The 26,927-nt window shown below is 41.5% G+C and overlaps 1 protein-coding gene across 2 annotated transcripts in view; it reads right to left on the bottom strand.

The window, feature by feature from the left end:
* The window catches only part of PRDM15 (PR/SET domain 15), a 48,819-nt gene extending 21,892 nt beyond the window's left edge, over window positions 1-26,927 (bottom strand). Inside the window, exons 1-11 of one of the 2 annotated variants that reach the window (XM_084617498.1) lie at window positions 26,861-26,927; window positions 18,295-18,340; window positions 14,754-14,847; window positions 11,869-12,022; window positions 9,138-9,390; window positions 7,503-7,625; window positions 5,378-5,476; window positions 4,186-4,410; window positions 2,483-2,618; window positions 931-1,112; window positions 252-346 (exon numbers count right to left, since the gene is read on the bottom strand). In XM_084617498.1, the coding sequence (XP_084473624.1) occupies window positions 252-346; window positions 931-1,112; window positions 2,483-2,618; window positions 4,186-4,410; window positions 5,378-5,476; window positions 7,503-7,625; window positions 9,138-9,390; window positions 11,869-12,022; window positions 14,754-14,847; window positions 18,295-18,331 (1,398 nt within the window). In that variant the 5' untranslated portion in view covers window positions 18,332-18,340; window positions 26,861-26,927. Of the gene's footprint in view, window positions 1-251; window positions 347-930; window positions 1,113-2,482; window positions 2,619-4,185; window positions 4,411-5,377; window positions 5,477-7,502; window positions 7,626-9,137; window positions 9,391-11,868; window positions 12,023-14,753; window positions 14,848-18,294; window positions 18,341-26,860 lie in introns of those variants that run through there. The other variant, XM_084617499.1, reaches the window with a different exon arrangement.

Below are 26,927 nucleotides of genomic sequence, written 5' to 3'. Positions count from 1 at the left end.
ACGTTTCCATAGGCAATTCATACCAGGGATCCATTCACACTTAACACGTTTCAGAGCAGCAGCCATGTTAGTCTGTATTCGCAAAAAGAAAAGGAGTCCTTGTGGCATCTTAATTGGTTAGTCTCTAAGGTGCCACTAGTACTCCTTTTCTATTTACACTTGACTGACTCACACACTGCAATCGTCAGCACTGAACTCACAGCACATTTTCATCTCTCCTCATGAAGAATCATCTGGTTGTTTCAACTCACCTCATTCCTGCTGTGTTTATAGGAAACATGCTGCTTCAAGCTCTCTTTACGGCTGAACAGCTTTGCACATTCCTCACATTTAAACAGTTTGTCACCTGAGGGATCCGTGAAGACAAAACAAAGAGTGAGTGACTGATGTAACCACCTGGGAACGCCATGTGTGATAGCTAAACAATTCTATGGGTTGCTCCAAACAAATAGGCTAGCAATCAGCTAAAACATGAGCAGCTTCAATAATTAAAAGGATTAATTCTTTGATTTTTGAAGTCAGAAGGGACCATTGTGAGCAACTAGTCTGACCTCCTGTGTAGCACAGGACATAGAACCACCCAACATAATTCCTGCATTTAGTTCTACGTGCCCAATAACCCCTGCTTGAACTAGAACATGTATTTTAGAGAGACAACTAATCTTGATTTAAAGACTCAGATTGATGGAGAACACACTACACTGTCTCACTGTTGAAAGTCTGCACCTTATTTCCAGTCTCAATTTATCTAGCTTCAACTTCCAGCCATTGGATCTTATCATGCTTTTGTGTGTTTGATTAAGGAGCCCTCTAGTAATAATGATGGAACCTGTGAAAAATATCTGCATCTCGAATATTTCAGTTCCTCTACTGAACCCCTGAACTGACTGGAGAGAACCACAGCATGCAGGGAGCTGAAGGCAAACCCACCATGAGACCGGATGTGCCTGCTGAGGTTGCTGCTGTTCTGGAAGATCTTACTGCAGATGTTGCACTGATATACCCGTTTGTGTTCCCCAAGTTGCTTTATCAGCTTTCGACGTATTCCATGTCTACTGGAGAGAATTAAACTTCTTTTGAGGGACATGGTGTTTTGGTGATGAGCAAACCTACTGGATTAGAGAAATAAAGGCAGTGAGTGAACAGCATTCCATAGTTTAAAAAACAACCAGATGAGCCCGACAATCTAGCCAGCTTTCTATCCACCTTATAGTCCATTCATCCAGCCCATACATCTTTAAATTGCTGGCAAGAATACTGTGGGAGACCGTGTCAAAAGCTTTGCTAAAGTCAAGGAACAACACATCCACTGCTTTCCCCTCATCCATAGAGCCAGTTATCTCATTATAGAAGGCAATTAGGTTAGTCAGGCATGACTTGCCCTTGGTGAATCCATGCTGATTGTTCCTGATCACTTTCCTCTCCTTTAAGTGCTTCAGAATTGATTTCTTGAGGACCTGCTCCACAATTTTTCCAGGGACTGAGGTGAGACTGACTGGCCTGTAGTTCCCAGGATCCTCCTCCTTCCCTTTTTTAAAGATGGGCACTACATTAGCCTTTTTCCAGTTGTCCGGGACTCCCCCGATCGCCATGAGTTTTCAAAGATAATGGCCAATGGCTCTGCAATCACATCCGCCAACTCCTTTAGCACTCTCGGATGCAGCGCATCCAGCCCGATGGACTTCAATTTATTTATAGCACTATGAACTAGAACCTTAAAACACCAACGGATTGATCACCTCCAAGTCTCTCAAGAAGCTAGCTTCACCGGAACAAGTTTTTAAATATGTAATTAAATGAACAACAAAGGCCTCCCTGAGGTTCTGTAAATGTCATAGATATTTTTCCCCTTTGCTTAAGGTTTATTACAAACTCTGAAATGTCATTTGCAGTGATTCAAGAGATGCGATTCACAAGTTACAAATATCAGTGAGAGACTAAATAACATGCCTGGGAGAGATTTTAACATCCATATCTTTTTTAGCACCAACAATCAATGGGAGTAACATTTAACTCTGCAGCCTCTTACGGGTTTCAAATATCCCATTGTACAAAACTGTAGCAAGATAGAGAAATAATCCTATTGCACTGCACTCTAAGGGTGAAATTTATGTCACCAGTCTCCCATCACCAGTGGCTACAACCCAGCATCAGCTTACAGTGCATTGAGCCTGCATGAATCCCCCTTTGTGGCATACAAGGGTGCAGAGACTCCTTGACCAGCTGTTCCACCAGCAGCATGCATGTATGTGCGTGCACACATACAAGGCAGAAGGCTTTGAATGGATGTGGCTGTGTGTCCAAGTTCTCATCAGAGTCATTATACTCTGAAGAAGTCTGTCTAAGGGTATATGGCTCTCATCACTTGTTCCAAATGAGCCCTTCCTCCATGCTAATGGGGGGAAACTACAATGGTGCTTTACAGATGTTAGGAGAGAAAGTTCTACCCCGTTATGAAGGATTGCATCCCACTGTGACTTACTTTGTTACTGAACTGATGTTGTTTGTGGTGCTTGGCAGCTTTCCTAAAACCAGTTCCATAATCCTCTCTTCCGCTGCAGAGGGAAGGGCTGCCTCATCAGGTGGGATCTCTGTTATAATTTCAGCTACTTGATCCACTGTGAATACATTATTATAAAAATACAATATTTACATGAAGAGTTTTAAACACACACGCACACGAGGAATAAAATTCAGAATATTTCTGAGGCAGACATTAACCATTATATTTACTTTGACACACTCTTGATCCAGAAATAAACTGAAATGGAGCTTCAACTCTTGGCATCCGACTGAGTTCAAAATAGATAGGGCAGTCAAAAATGAAGATTCAAATTCAAGTCCATAATGGGAACCTCTCAGCAGCCACCTCCAAGACAAACGAAACCATCTGATTATGTGAGGAGGGCAGGACTCTTTTGGAACAATTTATTCTCAGAAGGAACAGAAAAGAAAACGTTTCTCTTTCTCCACAGGACCCTTCTTTACATAAGAGAGACCAAGATCTCCAGACAGATCTATCTACAATAAGAATATGAACAAGAGAATTGCCACAGCCTCTAGTCAGCACCAGCAGTGTTCAGGATTCAGATGTTTACCTGGAAGTAGGCAATTACAGAAAAATCCGTAAGAAACATAAGAAATGTTTCTGCCAACAAACTCAAGTTAGAGGTTGGCTTATTTTTCCAGAAGCACGGGTTTATCTCCTTTCCAAATTTTGTTTTTATACTATTTAACGTAACTAGAGATATTCTTGTTAGCCACATAAACGTCCAATCTATTTTTTTTTTTCCTGCTGAGCTAACGGCCCCAGACAAACTTTACACCCACAGAGTAGTGTACGGCAAAGGACAAGGAGCCAGGTTGATTTTGCAGACTGAGGTTCACAAGCCAGCACTCCAGGGGCGTGTTCAAGCTAGAGCTGTTCACAGTTTGGTGTGCAGGGCAAGGACAGCAGGTGCCATGCCCTGTGTGGCAATGGCACATTCAACAGCTTCACTGACAACACAGGTGTCGTGTAACAGGAGTGCCAGACTGTAGCTGAGTCACAGCCAACGTGGCAGTCACGGGGCACAGCCTTTTAAGAACAGTGGTCTCCAGACAGGGCACATGTCAATGAAGGGTTGGCTAGCCATGCATTATGCGACTCCCTACTGGAGACAATATAAAGGAAGGCTCCTGGCTCAATCTTTGGAAGATGAAGGTCGAGGCAAGACCCTGAGGGAAGTCCCTTCATGGGAACAAGGCAGAAGGCCTAGGGGACAGCCAGGAGAGGCTAGGCAGAACGATGTGTCCTCTCCCTTCCCAGCTTGCGGAAAGCGAGTTAGGCCTCTGTTACCCAGTATTTTGTGTGTCTTTGAGTGTTTCTGCATCTTCTGCTTTAATAAAACCAGCCCTAAAGAAAGGGACTTGGACCTGAACTTGAAAGTTTGGGCTTTCTGTTGGCTGCCCCAGTGGTAAATTTGCCCACCAGCTTAAACGCAGCTCCCGCAGTGTTTAGCACTGAGGCATCTAGAAAAGAGTGACAATCATCTTCTGCAATGACACTAGGGTTTTCTATGTGAACTAAAAAAAATCTCCAGGATTCCCCTTTTAGACTCTGAACTCGGCAGACTTTGCTGAGAATAGATCATTAAGGTGGAAGCATGTTTGGCAACTACTTTTATTAAACCTCTCTCATCTCACCTGCTGGGTCTTTATCTTCAGCAATGACAAGAGGTGTTTCTGCTTTTGCAGCTTTGGGCTTTCTTCCCCTTCGTGGAGTCCTCCTGGAGTCTACGTTGGCACTAGTACCTTCACCAGTTACAGGCTGATCAGCAATGGGAGCCTCTGCAGGCGTCTCTGGAGTTGCATCATTTTGGCTTGTCTGGGGGACTCCTTTGGCTTGTTCCAGGTGACTCAACAGATGTTCTGCACGCATGTGTGTGGAGGAAACACAGACATGAAACATGAGGACAGCTCCAGCACCAAAACTTATAATTAGACCTCCTTTATTTAACTGAATCTTGCTTAGATCAAGTATTCACTGCAGTTAAAACACCTTTCTAATTAAAAGTACGCTCTCTATTATAAACTAAATTGATCATTGAGATGGATTGAAATTTTAGAGGTTTTAATATTTGTTGTTAAATTGGTGAGTGCGTGCTCAGGTCCCCCTTCTGAGCCACTCTGCTGAGGATATGAATTGTTACACACCCCAACTACAGAGCCGTGCCTTTTTAGCTCAAGCTGTAGCAGTTCATACTTTTTGCTCTGAAGGTTCCTGGTTCAATCCCTGGTGTGTCAGCCAAAATAATTACATTATATTGTACTGAACAGATCTGCGGCCCATTGATGTGCCTCAGTGATATAACAGCGTCCCATTTTACAAAATGACTTAGTAGCCTAAGTTTCATTGAAAGTCAACAGGACCTCCACTACTAAGCCTTTTGGATACTCTCAAAAATTATGCTCAATAGCTATAAAGACAAAGTATGAAAATGACAAGCTCCATTCGCTTTTACTTATAGTGTCTTTCAGCGCCAATCGCTTCATTCATGAATCACTGAGCATAAGCCTGTCACTAATTTTGCACTGTTTTGCGTATACAATTCCCTGTCATTTGACAGTCTTAATATTCATCTGATATGTTATACAAGTGTTTCTTTCGTTCCAGATCCAATAACGAAAACATTTTATCAGACAGGACGCCTACAGTCAATATCAGTTGCCACTGCAGTTTTACTCTTTTTTTCTTAGGATCTGGGAGAAAAAAAAAATCTACAGAAGTGTAATTTATGGTATTGTGAAGCCACTTCCCTGTCCATAATCTGCTGGCTTGGAAGAACAGAACTTCCAGAATATTTCTGGGTATATGTTTGATACAAATTCCCCTTACCTGTCAGCAACTGAGGTTCTGGGAAAACAGATGAACACACTTTACATATCCACTGGTTGGACTCCGCTTCAAGGGGCCCACTACTCTCTGGAGTGCTCACTAGAACATGCAAAGGAGAAATTATTACAAGTTTTTAAAATGAAGACAGCAAACCCTTCAACAACTTTCTGGGATTTATGATCTTGTTTATCCTGTAAGGAAGCCCTCAGAAGAGCAGATTACAATCAATCAGTCATGAAAGACTCAAGGAGGCAGCTACTGCTAACCTGGCACTAGTATGGTAGTCTGGTAAAGAACAGGAGGGATAAAAACCACACCTCCTCAGATACTTTAAAATGTACAAAATGCCAGAAATGACACTCAAAGACTAACGGTTAATCCATGGGAAGGCTGCAAACAGGACTTTCCCATACCAACATTTAAGGAGCCAAAATAGAAACTGGAAAAAAAACCAGGAGAGATTTATGAGGTGGGAGCCTTCCTACGTCTCTTCTGAGTTGTAGATAGGATCTCCTTCTTCCTAAATTAAATGGAGATGAAAGAAACAGTACAAAAAGCACACCTGGAGCGACCAATCTTGGGCACCTTCAAAACCGGAGTTACCCAGCTCTGGACAAACTGGGGACACAGACTGAACAAAGTACTGTCTGAAAAGCATCATGGAAACACTAACATTTGGGTTAAAGTAAATAAGGGTGGTGATAAGGAAATCATATATTTGAACAGTTTCATGAGCTGGATATTTTGCCAGACGAGCATATTGGTGTTTTGCTTAAGCAACTTCCCAGCTCTTACATACAAAGAAAGAAAAGTAGGACGTTATTTTAAGTAACATGCAACACATAATGCTATTAGGGATTTTTCAGGAAAAAGGAAAGTAACAGAATCACAAAAACTGTTAAATAATTGTGGGCTGTGAACAGAGATTAAGTTCCAAACAGGTCATCAAAGGATCCATCAGGTGGACCTGAGAAATCTAGAACATTCTGCAGATTGTTTAAGATCCCCAAAGTTGAATATTTCACAATCTATTGAAATCCCACAGCCTGCCATGTGGATAGCCAGGAATCCCAAGGGCCATATTTCATTTTGGAAACACGTTCCCATTTCCAACACAGAATATTGCAGGAGCTTAGTTCCATGAAAATGTCTTGAGTCTTAGATTTTGTCCCAATTGTGGATGAAAAATTTTCTGAAAATTTAAAATTTCTCACAGAACTGAATTTCAGTTTCCTGTCCAGCTCTACCTTCTAGCAATAACAGTACTGGAGCTAACAAAGGGGGCATGTTCTGGTGGAGTGTTTTACACTTCTACAACCAAGAAAAAGACATTTTTAATGTCAATAAGCAAAAGTTAGTGTAACTATGTTTCAAAGAACAGTCCCAGATTACTTCTTTTTGATCTGGATTCCAGGATCATGCATGCACCCTGATTTGGGTTTTTAGTGTGGCAATTTAAAAAAGTTTAATGCTTTTTAAAAAATTGCTTTGCCCCAGTTACCAGAGATTAGATTTTTTTTCTGCTTTGTGCCTATGGGAAGTGGGAGCCAATCTTTGTAACAAATTTAGGTTTTCCAAGTTTATTTAAGATTTTTAACTACATCCTTCTACTTTAGCCAACACAAGATTTAGGGGTAATCAGGGGTAACCACTGTTCTTGTTAACCCCTAAAAAAGGGGTTGCTCCCACTTTTGCTGCATCTTTTTGGTTTTCTTCCTGTATTCTACCATATTTCAGATATTATGTCTTGCAAAAAAAAAAAAAAGGACGTAACATGAAAAAAAATAAATTAAAAGCCGTCAGTGGCATTTAGGATAAAAAACATCTGCTTGAAAAAGTTTCCATGTCCCTTCACTCCTTTTTCTGTCTTCAATGGATTTTTAAGCACAGCACTCAGGAAGGTAATAAAATGAAAATCCATAGATTTAAATTCTCTCCCCGTTAACTATCAGAGATGGATTGAGCTCATACATATTTACTGTATGTCACGTAATCATAACGTTTCCATCACCTCAGAAACACTGTGCACTGAGCACGCCTTTGCTCCATCCAGATCTGCCCATACAGTGTCACTATTGGCTTCATACACCATAGACAGGAACAGAGGATGAAATATTTTATTTACCTGCAAAGTCAGCCACAGGCACACTGGACTTCTTGATTTTTTTGAGAGAGAAGACTGCACTGGGAGGCTTTGAAGAGATTTTGTTCCCTTCCTTGTCGCATTCCATCACTACTAAGCATACATCTGCGGTGAAGGAAAAAATAGTTCCTTTTTGTTATTTTCCCAGTATCTGTGTGGTACCCTTGCTGTTGTGCCAGTGTGACATCTGTGGGTGCTGCGGGCTATGCCACCCAGCAGGTCTTCGACAACTTACTCCGCAAGAGAGCCTAATCAAGGCAAAACACTATGTATGCCTGAAATCTGCAGAATAGCTTCCAGTTTAGAATCTAGGCTACAGCGGCATCGCACAGCACAGGTGCACACTCAGTATGCATACATATGGGTTTCACTGTGTGTGGATATACTACCTTACAGAGGTATGTAAGGTCTCCATATTTTCATTTGACAACAAAGATCACTAATGCTATATAAGCCACCAATGCTTTGAAGCCATTTGGAAAGTATTAACCTACAAATGTGTACATTCATTCCAATATTTAGCACAGACTTGAAGCTTGATCTAAGCTAATCAGAAAACCCGGATAGAGGATATTTGATTTCATCTCACAACACATTCACAAGATTAACCAACTCTGGTGCTTTTTTGCTTGGAAAAAAACAACCAAACAAAATGTAGGCTTTCAATTTACACCACTCAGAAACATCTTGGGGGCCCAAAACTACTTTGCCAGAAGGACCTAAATACCAATCAGCTTTACAGCACTTCAGATGGCCTGCTGCACTGTCAAGAACACAACGTTACCAAGCACACTGATGGTGCTGGCACATCACCAAACAATCATGGCTACATTCATCATCCTGGAAATTCTTCTCAACCCAGGAACCACACTGTACATTAAAGTGTTCTCAACTAAACAGCAACAATAACACTCTTGCAATGTTAAAAGGTTTGGGTTTTTTGGCTACAGAAATGTAAAGGTAGAAGAGAATTGAGGGGGAAATTATGATTATTATTAATTTTACAGTAGCACAAAGCATAGAAGCTTTAACATCAGTTTAAAGAACTCTAACAAAGCGGTCAACCTTCCTTTGCAGAAGCTCGAGTAATCATGCTGAACAAAAGCTCAGTTTGAACTCCTCTCCTTGTTTCACAGGGCCCTACACAAGACTTCGAAGGCGCATGTAATTGCTCCTAATTGTACAACACCCCACGGCAAGGACAGAAAGCTTATTCCAATTAAAAGAAAAGAAGACTGCTTCGCAGGTGATCTATTTATATGTTTGGACTGTGCTGACATTTGAATTTCTTTGGGAAGAGACAGGAAAGCTCTTCCATGAAGAACCATTTTGATGAAATTATTGATTCCTCCCATCTTGGTTCTCAAGCCGCTGCAGAACCAATTAGAACATGCATCTTTTTTTGAAGACTCAGATACCTCTTGGTGCAGACCTTAGGCTTCCTTCTTGTAGGGCAGAAATGCATCTGAGAGTCTGATTTTTTACATAATTTACAAATTCAGGGCCAGATCCTACGAGGTACTGAGCACCCTCAACCGCCACTGAGCTCAGGAGGATGATCAGCACCTAGCTGGACTGGGCCCTTAGGGAAGAAGAAAAAGGCCCCCCCAAACGTACCATTGGCAACACTAGTGACCTGCTTCAGCACTGGCTTTTCCATTTTTTTGGCGTAAAAAGCTGCATACCACACTCGCAGCTCAGTTCCTGGTGGGATATCCCGGGAGGTGGTGAAGTAAATATCATTGTCATGCTGGAAGGCAGTCAGGTTCTGGTGTTCATATTCAGTGGCTGCTCTCACCATCATCATCCAATTGCAGTCATCTTCGTTAGAGGTATCAAAATAAACCAGAGGTCCATCCTTCTGGAAAACCTGTGAGCCACCCATACAAACAAAATGCATATATAATACAAACACGATAAATAATACATTAGGGCTGTCAAGCGAGTAAAAAAATTAACCACGATTAATTGGGCAATTAAAAAAAATCAGTTGTGATTTTTTGCACTGTTAAATAATAGAATACAATTTATTTAAATATTTTTGCATGTTTTCTACATTTTCAAATATATTAATTTCAATTACAACACAATACAAAGTGTACAGCGCTCACTTTATATTTATTTTTTTATTACCAATATTTGCACTGTAAAAAAAAAGTATTTTTTCAATTCACCTAATACAAGTACTGTAATGCAATCTCTTTATCATGAAAGTTGAACTTACAAATGTAGAATTATGTACCAAAAAAACTGCATTCAAAAACAAATCAATGTAAAACTTTAGAGCCTACAAGTCCACTTAGTCCTACTTCTTGTTCAGCCAATCACTCAGACAATCTCCTGTTTACATTTGCAGGAGATAATGCTGCCCTCTTCTTGTTTACAACATCACCTGAAAGTGAGAACAGGCGTTTGCATGGCACTTTTGTAGCCGGCGTTGCAAGATTTTCAGTGCCAGATGCGCTAAAGATTCATATGTCCCTTCATGCTTCAACCACTATTCCAGAGGACACGCATCCATGCTGATAATGGGTTCTGCTTGATAACGATCGAAAGCAGTACAGACTAACGTATGTTCATTTTCATCATCTCAGTCAGATGCCACCTGCAGAAGGCTGATTTTCTTTTTTGGTGGTTCAGGTTCTGTAGTTTCTGCATCAGAGTGTTGATCTTTTAAGACTTTTGGAAGCATGCTCCACACCTTGACCCTCCCAGATTTTGGAAGGCACTTCAGATTCTTAAACCTTGGTTTGAGTGCTGTAGCTATCTTTAGAAATCTCATATTGGTACCTTCTTTGCATTTTGTCAAATATGCTGTGAAAGTGTCCTTAAAACAAGCAACATGTGCTTCGTTATCATCCGAGACTGCTATAACATGAAATATATGGCAGAATGCAGGTAATACAGAGCAGGAAACATACAATTCTCCTCCAAGGAGTTCAGTCACTAATTTAATTAACACATTATATTTTTAACAAGCACCATCAGCATAGAAGCATGTCCTCTGGAATGGAGGCCAAAGCATGAAGGGGTATACGAATATTTAGCATATCTAGCACGTAAATACCTTGCACGCCAGCTAAAGAAGTGCCTCGTGAACACCTGTTCTCACTTTCTGGTGACATTGTAAATAAGAAGCGGGCAGCAGTATCTCCTATAAATGTAAACAAACTTGTGTCTCTTAGCATGGCTGAACAACAAGCAGGACTGAGTGGACTTGCAGGCTCTAAAGTTTTACATTGTTTTGTTTTTGAGTTCAGTTATGTAACCAAAAAAAAAAAATCTACATTTGTAAGTTGCACTTTCACAATAAAGGGAATGCATTACAATACTTGTATGAGGTGAACTGAAAAATACTATTTCTTTTGTTTATCTTTTTTGCAGTGAAAATATTTGTAATAAATAATAATAATATAAAGCGAGCACAGTCAACTTTGTATACTGTGTTGTAACTGAAATCAATATATTTAAAAATGTAGAAAATCAACCAAAATATTTAATACATTTCAATTGGTATTCTATTGTTTAACAGTGCAACTAAACTGCGATTAATCGCAATTAATTTTTCTGAGGTAATCGCATGAGTAAACTGCGATTAATTGACAGTCCTATAACACATTATTGTTATGAATAATAAATCAGACTGTGTATTTTGTGCCTTGATGGTGCCTTTCATCAATGAGTCTCAAAACGCTTTAGAAACAAAGTCAGCCTCAACACTCCTGCAAGGTATATATCACATATGCTTTCAGATGTGTAAACCGAGGCACAAAGACTTGCACAAGGTCACACAGACAGTGGGAGAAGATCCCAGGAGTTCTGACTCAAAGTAAGCTGCTTTAACTTCTAGATCACAATTCCTCCCTCAAAACAGAAATGCCATTTAACTTGTTCACCTATCAAGGGTAAGGGAAAAAAAATCCTGAACGCTTATTACCCTTGAATTTGGTTTCTAGATCTTTATTGCTCAATCAGATATTACTGTGATGGGAAGATTGCACTGAAACACCCAAAGTAGTTTTTTCACTGAAACTTTTCAAGGGGAGAGAATGAAACAAAAATGAGAAAACAAACAAACTTTTCTTCTGCATGTTGTATAAACAGCACCACCACATCTTATGTACTTGTCAAGGCAAAAGCGTACTGGCTTTTGTGACTACCTATTAGAGAAGTGGGATCAAATTGAACCCTTCATTAAAAATACCTGGAGCACCCTACAGTTCAAGATCTGACTCCAAGTTTTGTGGTTTGAACCCATCTCTACTTATCAGTTTCTTTACATCATCTGTAGGTGATGACCTTAAAACTAATGTCATGTCAGTATCATTTTGCTGGTGCCATACTGTACCTTCAGTGGAAATGCTGACTCCTTTTCCAGTTTGGCAACTCTCTTGGATTCAAATGGGCCAAACTGGGTACGTTTGACAAGCTGCGTCACTGCAAATACTCCTTCAGTCCCATCTTGCAGTTGTCTGATCTCCAGATTGGAAGGAAGGGATGACCTATTGAAAACAAAAATGAGAGAATCTAAGTACCATGTAAAGTAGCTGTGCAGAACATAAGTCTTGCAATGTCCAAAAGAAATCAGCACCTATTTCTCAATGCTGCAATGACAGGAGGTTGTTATGCTGAATAAAGCTAGTTTCCATTGGAATTTAAAAAAAATAAACAATGGAAACATTTCTACTGACCTTCAATTCTATAAAAGCTGATTTTTAAAAAAATCTATTTTTTGGTCCAAATCTGAGCCACCAGTATCTTTTCATAGATCATTTGCTTTCACGATATTTTCTTTTTTAATCAGAATCTTTCCCATCTCTGATGTCAAATCCTGTCTCCCTTCTAAATCCAGAGGTTAGCAGTAGCTTTCCTTCAGATCATAGGTGCCTTGGTCATTGGTGTCTCACCATTTTTCCAAATCTGTTTTTAAGAGGAACCGTACCCAAACGTGACAAACATTTGAAAATAACTTCCTGTAACGAGAGCCATCATGCAGTTTAGGTAATAATTGGATGGGAACCTGATGTAAGAGACTGTAAACCATTCTCCATTGTTCTTCGACACTGGTGTAGAAGAAAAATATGTTGGCTTGTAAGAACCCTAAGCATGCATTTATATTCAAGTGTTGCAGCCACACCCAGTAAATCTGTTTTCCTATTTAACTTATTGTGATCCAAATTTTAGGCATAGAAATGGAGAGGAGGGACTGTATTTTTCTATACTATCCCTCTTCCAGCCCCTAATTGATGCCTTCAGTGAGAGCTGTGCTGACAGGGTTTTGTAGAAGGGTAAGGAAAAGAGACCAGGGAGGGGCTGCTCTCCACAATACCATCCCTTTCTCTGGGCTCAGATTTCCTCATGCAAATCTGGGCAGCGAATAATACAGCTGGTGCTGTTATTACCTCCCACTGAATGGCCCTCCTCACCCGCAGGGGGACTGAGGCAATGGCAACTAAGCTTCTGTAACAGCTGTGTTACAAAAAAGAAAAGCCAGCGAGTTCCTTTCCCTCCACGCTCCCAAGTTTTCCAGATGTGTGGGGTTGGCTTGGGGCAGAGCTTTCAAAATCCATGCCCCTCTCCCTCCTCAATACCTCACCTCAGAAGGGAGGGATGAGGTACATGGGGTAATTCAAAGTTTCTCCCCCGCATAGATTCCCCCCATGCGTTTTCCCACTGGAGGAGTGATCTGACCCCGTGCATTTATAGAACTTTAACCTTCAAAAAGTTATGCTGGCCAGTCAAATTTGGCCCAAATATAAGTTTTACAAACGCAAGTTGTTACAAAGCCTATGCTCAAGGGAAATGGTTTCCAAACATTTTTAAATTTCCAATTAAGTCAAGTTTATAAAAAGACAAACATTCCCCTGCATTGTTAGCTACCCCAACTTTTCAACACTGCTCTAGTGCATGAGAACCTGAGAATTAAATTGGCTAGAAACCAATTATAAACAAAGGTGAATCTGACCAGTCTATTTTCACTGTCAAGGCTGAGAGAAATACAAAAAGTAAACCAATTAGTCTTTTAGTGAAAAGCAAAGGAGAATTGTAAAATTAGTTTTAACATCCTAAGAGATCATGTTATTATAAGAGAGGAAAGGACATTTGTCAGCATGGTGATCTTGTGGTTAAGTCACTGGACTCAAGAGATCTGTGTTCCAGTGCGCCTGCTCTGCTGCAAGCTTCCCATTGGACCTCAGGCACGTCAATCTCACTCAGCCTCAGCTCCCCAGATGTAAACCAGGGATGGCAATATTTCTCCCACTCTTTGCCTATCGTGTTTATTTAGACTGTAAGCCCTTCAGGACAGGGACCATCTCCTCTTATAATACATTTATACAGTGACCTCAGTTGGGTCATCTAAACATTAGTGTCACTGCTGGTGGTATGAGGGGGGTGTTTGTCCACCAGCGGCGCTACGAAGAAGAGAAAGTTGATATGGACAGTTTAGCTCTCAATGAGTCAGTCTGGTACTGATCAAACATTCACCGCATTGCCCCCATGCCAAATGTTAGAGATCAGTATCCTTCTCTGAGTTCTACTGTGTGTCAAAATTCCATTGTAAGTGAACTCTCTTTCCCATAGCAAAAAATCAAACATTCCACATCAGAATATAATTCCAAATGGAAACATTTAATGCTTCGATATAAAGTTTACTCCTATTCCTAACTCTCTATTTAATTTGTTCATTTCTTTTGCGGAGCACAAATATTTCTGCTATTTTATTATACACCTAGATTTACTGACAAAACTGGGATTGATGATCACTCTTTAGACGACTTACAAAGATGGAAATGTTCCGAAGTTTTGCTTCTCACAGTAGACGAATTACAGAGGCAGTGCAAAACTGTGTAACTCTTATTAACGCCATGGGAAATTCCCATGAACCATTTTGAATTTTGAAAATCTAGTGCAGTACGTGTAAGGAGAAGGAACGGGATAAATGTCAAACATTTTCAACCAATATAGGAAACAAGTCTCCACCACAACTGGTACTATCTGACTCCTTTGTCGGCAATCTCTAAGAGTTGCCAAGGAATGCATAAACAGAGCCTCTCTTAGGCCTTGATTCAGCAAATCATTTAAGCATGTGCTTTGATTCTTTGTTTAATTGAGGCTGTATCTATTTTGTCGACAGAGGACTTCATTTTTCAGCTGTCAGTCTGGTACCTTTCACAAAGACGAAATTCTCTTTAAAAAACAAACAAGCCATGTAGTCACGCTAAAGTTACTTACCTTGCCCTGCTCAACACAAAGGAGTCTTTGACTGTCACCACTGGGCCCAGCTCAGGACACTCCGAATCATGGTACTGACCACAATCCTCGCACCCTGTAAGTAAACAGCACATAGAGCTGCAAGGTAAATGCTGTCATCGGGCAGTGCTCTCTCAGTCAACAGACACATAGAAAATTTAAACACCAAACTAATGACATACAATAAAGTAGTAATTTGTACTGCCCCAAAAGATATACACAATTGAATCAAACGTATCATTCAACACATACCTAAGACTACCAGAAGACACTTTAAAAATGTAAATATCTTCCTAAAGAAAATATTTGCTAAACAAAACTCCAGTAAATGTTTTGTTTAAAGGTAGGAGGACTTAAAAAACCAACCAACCAACCAAAAAAAAACACAAACCCCCACTGCGCTAGCCTCTCTCAGCTAAAAAAATCACTATTCTGTTCACTGGAGTCCAGGGTTTAAAATGCATAGTCAAAATCTGATGGGCTCTCAGAGACTGGGAGTGAAATCCTGACCCTACTGAAATCCATGGAAAACTGCCATTGGATTTCCCCCTGGGTCCCAAGCTCCGCCCACAGTTGTACCTGTGCAACCCTCCCTTGCAAGTGTATGGCTGGGTGGGGGGGGGGAATTTGGCACTATGGCAACAGCTCCTCTGGACCCTTTCCAATACAATCTGGCAATTCTTTATTACCGGGCAAAATAATACAAGCTTTCAGTTCCCCTAATTTGACTTTTATTTTAAAATACTGTAAGTTATCCAGGGCTAAAGGGATCCCAAGAAACAACCTTTGCCCTGGATAATGATAAAATAAGAGTCAATTTAGGACCAGTCGAAACATACGTTTCTATGTCAAAGAGTTGTCAAAATGTTACTGTGAAGCCAGTTGATTGGATAGGGACAAGAAGTCATCACAGAGAGGATATTCCCCAGCTGCCAAATTCTGCTCCATGTCAAACGTAGGGAACCCTGAGGACTTCAGTAAGGTTGCACAAGAATATTATTGCATACATGTTGCAAATTAACACGATACAGAATTTCATTCCAGACTGTAACTACTGAGAAAGAACACCTTGCTTTTACAATGGGAAACTAAACTCTCACCAGCAGTGTTCACATCTGTGAAACTTACACAGCACTTCCTTAGAGGATTTGCTGTAGCTGAAGCTTTCACTCAATGTTCAGCATTCAAATTAAGAGTGCCTGAAACTTGTGCAAAGATAGTATACAATGTACATACAGCCTGTGGCTCTCCACATTTCTTATTGTCCAGCACTATTTAGGAGTACAAGAAGCATATATCATTTTCTTTAATATCCTGGTGGATGAACAGTCATCAAAGCGGGGAACACTAGCGTTTTTGGACATATGTCTCTGAAGTCTACAGAATCTGTACAGGATGCCTCATAGCAGACCCTCCCCTGAGTTGGAGTACTCACCATGTGTGATACTTAAGGGCTTACGACCACAGAAGAAATACAAAGTCAGACACAAAGAGATAAACCATAGATTTCTCAAAGGGGAGTATATGAGGTTGAGCTTTAGCAGTGAAGATCCCTTTTAAAAGTGAGTTTATGGCTGAAGAATAATTCTAATCAATAAATATTTTAAAAGTACAAACCTTAATAATATTTTGCATTTATATAGTGCTTTTTATTTAAGGATCTCAGAGCACTTTGCAAACAACTAAGTCTCAGTAACATATGAGGCAGGTATTATATCCATTTTGCAACTGGGTAAACTTTGGCACAGTCACTGGGAGAGTTATGAACAGAACACAAGAAGTCTGCTTCCAATTCCCAGCTCTAACCACTAGACTATAACTCCCTCCACTGCATATTCCTATTCCCTAATGATGGCTCAATCCTGCTCCCACTGAATTCAAAGGTAGAATTCCCTGCTCCCACTGAAGTCCAAGTACAGGACTTTATGTGCATCTTTTCAGTCACATGTGCTTAGTTTGCTGGCAGAAAGGAAAAAGTGTCACTGCTGTTGGCACTGCAAAGTTGTCATAATTGCTGAAGAGCACCACATGTTATATTTGGCCTTAGGTTTACCAACACGACTGTCAAACCCATATTTCTGGTGGTGCTGCATGCAACAGAAAGAGACAGCCACAATTTTCAGGCCCCAGACTAAGCATGGAAGAGCTGACATTTTAGAAACAAGTTGTCTGGCTTATAAACTGAGGTAACTGGATATGAAACGCTCTGATGGTCAGTAACTATGGAAGCCCACAATGTCAGATCTAGACATTCACTTTTCTGAAACAGAAGAGGCCCCTAAATTCTGTGGAAAAATCTCACATAGGAGGCAAGAAACTTCATGAATTCAACATTCCTGTCCCATCTGGGGTGGGGGTGGGGGGTGTTTGACATACACCATCTGTGGAACTGGCAAGATAACTTGCCCCCCTAAACCCATAGAGGTCAGAGCCTTTTTCTCTGCTTCCTGGTCCTCTCCAGCTTCTACGGCTCTTCTGAGGAGGGGAAGGGGAAGAAGGCTCACTGTGGAGCTGAACAACCCAAGTAGGACTATATCAACTGAATCAGCATTACTATTTAGGGGGGAACTCCAGCAAATTTTGGAAAGAGAGAAGATGTCCCAGTCAGTCCCGTCCTGACCTGTGGAGCCCCAACCCTGAAGTGCACCTACAGGGACTGTGAGAGGAAGTGACTATGACACATACCATCAAGGCAGCACTCTCTGCTCTTGATCTCCCCAGGTCAGATTGGCTAGATCTAGGTCCCGTCCACTTATGTAAGTGTAGCTCACTGGCGAGGGTGTGTTCCAGTTCCACCTCTGTGCCATATCCACAGAGGATGCAAGGCTGTCACAGCCCCAGCTAGAGAGTCTTGACTGTTAAGCCCAAGCTGTAGCAGCTCAAGCTTTTAGCTCTGGAGCTCCCCGGTTCCTTCCCCAGTGTGTCAGTCAAGATGGCAGCAGTCACCTAACCTAAAGGAAACAATTTAGCCATGGATAACCTTTAGGCTTTTAGGATATGTCTACTGCAGTTAGACACCCACAGTTGGCTCGTGCCAGCTGACTTGGGCTTGCGGGGCTCAGGCTAAGGGACTGTTTAGCTGCGGTGTAGACGTTTGCGATCTAGCTGAGCCCCAGCTCTGGGACCCTCCCATCTTGCAGGGTACTAGAGCCTGGGTCCAAGCCTGAGCCCAAACATCTGTACTGCAATTAAAGAGCCCCTTAGCCTGACTCAGCTGGCATGAGCCAGTCACAGGTGTCTAATTGCAATGTAGACATACCCTTAGTCTCTTGGAGGCTAGCAATTAAAAAGCTGAGCTACTAATTCATATCTAGCCATTTCTTGCATTTCCCAACAAAAAACTGAGAATTTGTATTCTTAACTTTGGTGCAATTCCCTCCACACTGCCATAAACTATTTGGGTTTCCCTTAAATAATCACCTTTAGGAAAACAATATAAGAGTAAGTTGGTTTGAACTTCAAAATTAATGCTCTGTAAATACACTTCACATTACGACTCCATCATTATTCTTCTAATACTTACAAATAAACATGGTCTCATTGCTGCCATCTTCTGCCATTTCTGAAACCTGTCAAAATACAAGGGAGAAAACTGAGCATAATGTAAATGCTGCTTCCTGACACAGTTCTAATACACAGATCTAATAAAAGAGTTACCTACTGAGTGATAATATTAACTGACCCCAATGCATGTGCAAAGAGACTACTGAACCCGAGCAGAGTATATCATACATAGAATGTAAAACACAAATTAAAGCGGTTAATGATCCACTAATGCCTTTATTAAGGGTGATATCAGGTGCCTTGCAAGACCCCACCTATGATAAATATGATGCTTTTCGTAACCACTCTGGTTCATGCAGTTTTTTTTAATGAAAACAGCAGAAATACATTATTTCAACCCTTAATCCTTACAGAAGCATGTATTTAAACAGTTCACCCCCAGCTCATGTATTATCACACCTTTACAAGCAGGCACATAAACACAATGTAACTTTTTCTTTTACTGCCAAGTATTTTTTCCCTTCCACATAATTGCTCACTACGAATAAACAGCCACTAAACAATGTGGGACTTTTATTCCATTTCACTATAAACTGACCTTCTCTCTGAGTTTACTCTAAGTGCATTCCACTGTACATGACAACAGCACCTGTTAGTAATGTGCCAGCTAAGGCAAGATTCACAAAAAAGGGGGCAGAAATGTTTTAAGCGTGCACCAACTATTCAGGAATTCATACCTTCTATCATCTAGACAGTACAGCACATGGTACATAACCTCACAATGAGCTCAGATCCCACAAAACTCTCAGTCATAAAGAGTCAAATTGAGCATGAAGTAGAAGATTCATTTCTCAATGCCTTTGCTTCACAAGCCTGAAATGAGGTCTGCCAGCTTTGGTGTGGTGCACAGTCACATCACATCATTCCTTCCTCCACCTGCAAATACTGTTCTTCTGAGCCAGAAGGATGTCGAAAATGACAAGAATCCATAAAGTCAATCCTATGTTCACTAAGGAGATTGGACAGAGCAAGCAGAATGGAGAAATGCTGCAATGTGAATCTCAATGCTCAAGTCATGACGCTGGGTTTTTTGGTCATGGGTCAGAGAGCTAAGGAGCTGGGATTCTAAAAACTACAATCCCAGCTGCAGAAGACTGATTTTATTTGATTTATTTTTGGTATTACAGCACAACAAAGGAAAAACTCTGAGAGAGGAGAGTTATTTCTTTGATAAGCACCAACCACGAGCTTGGGTTAAATTTTGGCTGTAAATCATTCATGCCTTTGCACATCTGGTCCAGAGAGGTCGCACGCTTTGATAGAGAGGATACAGTACTATTATTACTGGGAGCCCCAGTCATGGATCAGGATCCCATCGTGGTAGACGCAGTACAAACACAGAACAAAAGACAGTGCCTACCTCGGAGAGCTTACAATCTAAGTACTGGGAGTTAGAAAACGCACAATCTAGTCCACCGACTTTGTGATTGTACTTACTCAAGTCACCTGACCTCTATGCAAACAGATCTTCCCTCACCAGTGAATGAGGCTAAGAACCCATACCCTCACTTCTAAAGCACTTTGAGTGTTAACGGATGAAAAGCATTGGATAATTGCTTTTCACTGATGTCTAAATAACCTAAATGGTCAATGGCTGGTTGTTATAACTGGACCCTAGATTTTGTTAGTGATTATCTGGGGCTCACAGCAAAAAATTGGGCAAGCACAAACAAGGTCAGGAAGATCATTTCTCTCCCAACTCCGAGAGGTCATCCTGGTCCTCTAATGACATATCTAGAGGCACAAGAAAGAGAAGCAGAACCCCCAAACAAGGGACAGACTCTTCCCAGAGCTGAAGTGGGAGATGAGAAGGCAAAATGATCAGCAGAAGAACTAAGAAAGGAGAGAAAGAGGCTGGATGCATTTGAGAGAGGATAAATATAGAAGAATGAGAGATTAAAACTGCAAACTGAGGGAGGAGGGAGAAAGACTAAACACACACCCAGCAGATGGTATAAACAGCAAAGCTAGTCTGTTCTGAGAATCAAAAGGTCTTCATGCTGCCATAGGAAACGCTCACCAAAGATACATCTAGCACAGCAGTCACCCAGGATCACTGAAGAGGCAGAGACCCCTCATGACAACAGAAACACTGTCCCTTCTTGTACAAACCAGATTTATTCATGCTTCATGCAGTTTGCCTGTCCAGAAAATAGAAATATCCAAGAACCATCTCAGAGTCACCAGCAATTGCTTCTGAATGGAGCAATAGTCATTCTGGGTGATGGCTCCTAAAATGCGCATGGGATAAGCATGCAAGTTCCATCAACAGCCCTACCATGTAAATGAGGTCAACTCATGCTCAACTCTTTCTGTTGAGCCTCAGGGATATTTTTAAGACTTCCCTGCAATTCACACTCCTAGCGCAATAGCCCAAGCTGCAGACTTGCCAGTACCACATATATGTATCAGAAGGAAATATCAGATATTTCCTCTACAGCTCTCAGCTGCATTGATGATCACTGAAACTCAAGGTCAGCTCTCCACAGAGATACTAAACATGTTCTTCCTCCTTCTGAAATCAAGAAGCTACTTCTGATTAATTAGACACAACATTGTTTCATTACCAAGTGGATCTGAGCCAGCACTCCACTGGGCAAGTTCCATAGCAAGAAAGAGAACAGGGTGGGCCACTATTGTCCAGTCACTTGGACTCCTCCTGGATCTGTCCTCCGGGCAACGTCCCCCGGGACGATAATCTGGATATCCTCAGTCTCCTTATGAATTCCACCAGATACTACTTCCAACCATTGTCACCCATTCAAGCTTTAATGAAATGTGCTTCTAGTGCATTGTTTCTCAACCCACAGCCCAATCAGCACACAACTGCAGCCCATGTGACATCCTCAGGGCCATACAGATAGTATATATATATATATTGTGCGGCTGCAGCTCACATAAACAGTGAGCTGCATATGTAGCCCACAATGGTAAACAGGTTGAGAACCACTGTTCTAGTGTAAAAGAGCCCATACAGCTTCTCCATCGTGTGTTCAGTGCTGACAATGGCTGTGACACTTGTGGAATTCTAGGTCATACATAGTCTATGCCCTTGCAATGGTTTCCATACATCGTGTGGATGGGTCCTAAAGTAATCCCTATAGAATAGGGCTGAGACTCATTGGTGTAGCACACTGCCTGTGTCAAACCTGTTGTGCAAGCAACTCTGGCTTCAGGACTATCAAAATGGCATTTTTCACAAACAGCAGATTAAATCAAAACATGTTTTTCATAATAATGAGGATGCAGATGTGTACTGTTGTGCAAGAACCAAAACTGCTATTTGTTCTGGGAAAGTGAGAGTGATTTAACAGAGAAAGGGGAGAACACAGTAACATCATAATGCTACCCTTTAAGGAGATGAGAAGAGAATAGAAAACAAATACACTTCATTAATTAATTGATAAGGTGCTAACTCTCAGTAAATGTTTTACATCAACTTAATATCCACCTTTCTAAACAAGTGTTTTTGTTTCTTACACCGCACAATGGTTTCTGATGCATCAGAGGTCTTTTCAACAAGTTTAGCACAATGACCTACTGTATTATGTTGAGCAAAGACAGAACAGATAATGCAATATGTAGAAGGCTTCTGATTTTAGGTTTCACCAACAAACACCAATGAAACACTTAAATTGCTGTTTATCCCATTAACACCAGAAAAACACCAGAAGTGGTTACTCAATTCGTGTTGACATCATCCCTTTCCAAGTGCAGTTTGTTTATACAGGCGATGTCCCCGCTCCCCAGCTTGTATCTAATGCAGTGGTGGGCAACCTGTGGCCAAACCACAGCCACTGGGAGCTGCGGGAGGCCGTGCCTGTGGACAGTCAACATCAGCAAAATGTCTCACGGCCCACAATCAAATTACCCTGATGGGCCGCATGCAGTCTGCAGCCCACAGGTTGCCCACCACTGGTGTAGACCCTGCTGGGATGTACTAAAGGTTCCCTACTGCGCTTTAACATAGTATTTTTGAAACAGTACTACATATATGTACAAAGAGAAAGCCCCTCCCAAAAAACAATTTTGGACATCTACATGAAACTCAAAACTTACTAAAAACAAGCCCTGAAAAATTAAATTAAAAAATCCTGAAAACCAGAAGCTGTAATTATACATCAAGTAGACTCAAAACTGCTGTGTAAATATATCCATTGGGACTGAGCTAATAAAATTTGCTAAAGGAAACACCTCAGGTGCAGAGAGAGATCTCAAAGACTACTGTACATTACTATATGCACTCTCATGATACAGATTTCTGTCTAGTCTCTACAACTTTGGTATTCCCAAATTTGAAGAAGGAAGCGTAACCCTACAACTGGACTGATGATTCTTCTTTGCATTCACATAGAACTTTTCAGGCAAGGACTTCAAAGGTCTTTGCATACCTGAAGTAAGTTTTCGTAATACCCTTTTGAAGTATGTTTTATTATGCCCCTTTAACACATGGGTAAATGAGGCCCAAAGAGGTGGAAAAACTTGTACAAAGTCACACACAGCTGAAGACAGAACCCAATAGTTGTTACTTCCAGTTTCTGCTCTAACCCTGAGACCATGGGATCCCTGAGACCATTTCCTCCCTAAGATACTAACATTCGTACAAGCAGAGAAATCTATTAAGTTACTCATTCCACTGCACATAATTATCGGCTTGTAGAAGTGATAATGAACTTCTGTAAAGCCCAGACATTTTTGTACGAGACTGACAGGAATAGTTCCATGGTGACTAAGCAAATGAACAGCAATGTTCCCATCTCCATGCATGAGGAGTTCTGCAAATAATGTTTCAGCTAAGCGGACAATGGCCATTAGATCACAGGTGCAGAATGTACTCTCAGCAATGGAGGAAGGGCAGGACAGTATACCCTTTAAGTAGAAAGAGTGAGGAACTCACATCAGCTTGATAGGTGACTTCTGACTTACCAACCTGCGCTTGTTTTTGGGGTCAAGGGTTGAAGAAATGATGTGTGAACAGCCCAAGTTTCTTTAGCAAATTGTCTACACCGAGGAGCATATGAGTTCTGTCAGCCCACAAATAGCAAGCTATCATCAGCTCGATGTACTTTTAATATAATAGTTAGCGAAGAGAATCTGTTGGTTTGTCCCTTCAATTACCAATATACATAACTATACCCAAGTGATAGATAGCATCCTATAGTTATATGTTAAACCAGTTAAGATTTTGCAACTAAATGGGAGAATTTTAACCACCCCTCAAAAGTTTGCAGCATTACTCTAATAATCATCAGCAGATTGTAAATGTAGGTGACACCTATTTTCTGATTTTACACCTAACTGAGCAATTTTGTACATAAGCAAGAGCTCTAAGCAGGTAAACTCCCTTTTTCCAACTGTGCTAAGGCTACAATCCTGAAAGCTTTTCCGTATTCACAACCTATAAAATCCACGTGGAGCTTCATTTAAGTCAGCCCCACTGAGGCACAGGGTGCAAGTTGCAGGATCAGGACCTATGCATTTAAATTGCACTTATAAAAATATTTCCATTTATCTGAGCATACGAGAGTGAGAGCACATTGTTACATATTTAAAACACAGAGTTGGAAAATGTAGGTCATAGTGGCAAAATGCGCAATTTTGGTTTCACAAATTGAACTGGTAACCTAGATATAAAGGGAAACGATATAATTTTTTTAAACTCAAGCATAAGATGCGTAGACTCAAACCTTTAATTCTGCCTGAATTTATGAGGATACCTGTCATTATGAAAACAAACAAGGATGAGAGTATATGATACAGGTTTCCCTTTCTACATTACAGTATAATTTCACTAATTTGCACAAATAACTGGACACACTACAACTGAATGAAGGTTGCAAATACACACATAAAACAAGAAGAATTCATCAAAAAATTTACTTTGTTCACTTATTTCACTATGTAGTTTACATATAATACTTTTTACCATACTAAAGATTTTTTTGCAGTATATTTTGTCAAGTAATAAAGTTTTAGTAACACAAGGCTTCAGTATACAGTTCTACTGTTAATTTTTTTGCTGAGATGGGGAAAGCATGTCTTATTTTTTATGCCCCAATCACTTAGAGTGCAGATTAGCAAAGTGTAAAGTACTGAGTTTGTGCTGTTTTAAAAAGATACAGCACATTTTATTTAGCCCCTCTATGAACATGATAATCACTTGTGTATACTAAGAAAAAGTAAACTTCAAAGTGTATTTAATGAAAGGCATCAGCAAGGAATGAATGTTTTATAGGAAAGAGCACTGAATGCACCATGGAAAAGGACATTTTTCCTTTATAATTCAACCTACAGCATCACACCTTGTTCTTAGTTATAGGCCAGCACTTATAAAGCAGAATCAAAATAACAGGGCCAATATGTTTTATAATGTAAGTGGCTTGAAATAAAACCAGAACATTACATTGTTAACGGCCATCAGAAAACTCAAAGTACTTCCTCATAACATGAAATGTTATCCTGCCCTCCCCTAGTCCTGTCTTCCTGACTTCATCATGCCTTTAAACCCCATACTTTAACAATAAATTTAGGTATCAGATACATTCATTTATACCATTTGATGCACCCCAATAAGCAGATAAATGTTTCTGAAGAAATATAGATGGGATATCAATAAGGCCACAATATTACATTTTAGGCTAAAATCTGTTACTAAACAAAATAAGGTTACTGCAAAACTTTCAAGTGTCTTCCATTTCCACAGGCCAGAATGACAATACAGAACTCACCATGACAGTTACAGGGTGGAGAGGACCATACCACTTTCATCTTCACCACCACTGCCTGAAAAGTACATTTCCCTTGGAGGCCAAGAGGGCTGGGCTATTTTAAATGTAAAGCTACTAAGAAATTTATATATCAATATCATGATGGCAATGCCTGTATTATGTAAATAATACTTAATAATTTCCTAAATGAGACCACTTCCCAACCTGCTTACAAAGGGCCCGATCCAATTTAACTTTAAGATTGCTTTGGGCACAATCCTATTTGTTAACATTGCCCAAGAAGATCTTGTTTACATTAAATGCAAAAGAGTAGTGAGTCACACTTCAAAAATATATAAGGGACCAATCAGAAAAAGCCCCACTGCCTGGTAGAGGTGGTCTTTAACGATTGAAGGAAATAGAGATATTATGAAGTGGCTTCTTCTGAATGCATTCGATGAAGTGAGCTGTACCTCACGAAAGCTTACGCTCAAATAAAATTGTTAGTCTCTAAGGTGCCACAAGTCCTCCTTTTCTTTTTTCTGACAGCAGTGGTTTCCCTCACTGGAGGTGGGGTCTTTAGCACAGATTTCACTTTCTGTGGCAAAATAATGCTTTGTCACAGCTAACTCCTTTCAGGTCTAGGTAATGTACTAGACCCTAAGACAGAACAAATCCCTTAAAATTGGAAGTCAAAACATCTCACTTATTCACAGAGCTCAAAAAGGGCTTGTGTATCCAGACACAGAAGTAACAACAACCATCTCTGGATATATACAATAAATCCTGCCTCGCTGTGGACGTGCAAAGTGTTTTCAGCTTGTATTTTAACATGCTGTTTAAATAACCAGCTTGCGCATTTATGGACAGGAAGGACTCACAAAGAGTCTGTTCATCAACACCTAAGTTACGTTTCAGAGTAGCAGCCGTGTTAGTCTGGATCCGCAAAAAGAAAAGGAGGACTTGTGGCACCTCAGAGCTTAACAAATGTATTTGAGCATAAATAATGAAATGAGCTGTAGCCCACGGAAAGCTTATGCTCAAATAAATTCGTTAGTCTCTAAGGTGCCACAAGTCCTCCTTTTCTTTTTACCTAAGTTATGGTGATTTCACCCCTGAGACAACAGATACAATCTCTCTCCGGTCTCAGCAGCGAGTCTGTGTCGGGCTCTCCAGGAGGGGTGCGGGGGGCTATATTTAAAACCGGATTTACTAGCGTTGAGCTCCTGCCCGGGCTTACAGCGGCGGCAGCCCTGGGAAGAGGTTGGGAACCAAGGGGGGCGGGCGGGGGCGAGCTGCGTGCGGGGTGGGGGGGAATCGTTTACACCCCGCGCTCCGGAGAAATAATGGGGGGAGGAGGGGTATGCACCACGGCTCCTCAGAGAGCGACATGGGGCCTGCAGGCTCCCGCGCCCCCGGCACCTGCCCAGCCCCACCCCAGCCGGGCTCCGCGCGGCCCCTTTCGGGGCTGACCCGCGCGCTCCCGGCTCCGGGCTGCAGCTCCGAGGCGCCGGCGGGGGGGCGGGTGGCTGGGCCGGGATCGGCTCCGCCGGGTTTTGCCTCGGACCCGCCCGGCCCCCCCGGCAGCGGCGGCGCGGCCGCTGTAACAAAGAACAGGCGGCCTGGAGATGGAGATGGAGGCGGCGGCAGCGGCGGCGCAGCCGGACCGGGGGCCCCGCGCGCCAGGGGCAACCCCAGGGGGGCGGGGGCGGCGCGGCGCGCGGCGGGGGCGCGGTGGGGGTGGGGGTGGGGGTGGGTTTCGCCGGCCAGGGGCAGGCGGTGCCGCGCGCCGCGCTGGAATGCGGGGATTTGCGTTACCTGCTTTTGGAATGTTCCGACCCGGATCGAATCCGGACTCCAGGTTCCGATCCACTCCGGAAACCAC

Source organism: Lepidochelys olivacea (assembly GCF_965140295.1).
Source record: "Lepidochelys olivacea isolate rLepOli2 genome assembly, chromosome: 1".
NCBI lineage: Eukaryota > Metazoa > Chordata > Testudines > Cheloniidae > Lepidochelys > Lepidochelys olivacea.
The sequence above is the reverse complement of the archived record's forward strand: the minus strand, read 5'-3'. Positions and strand labels throughout refer to the sequence as shown.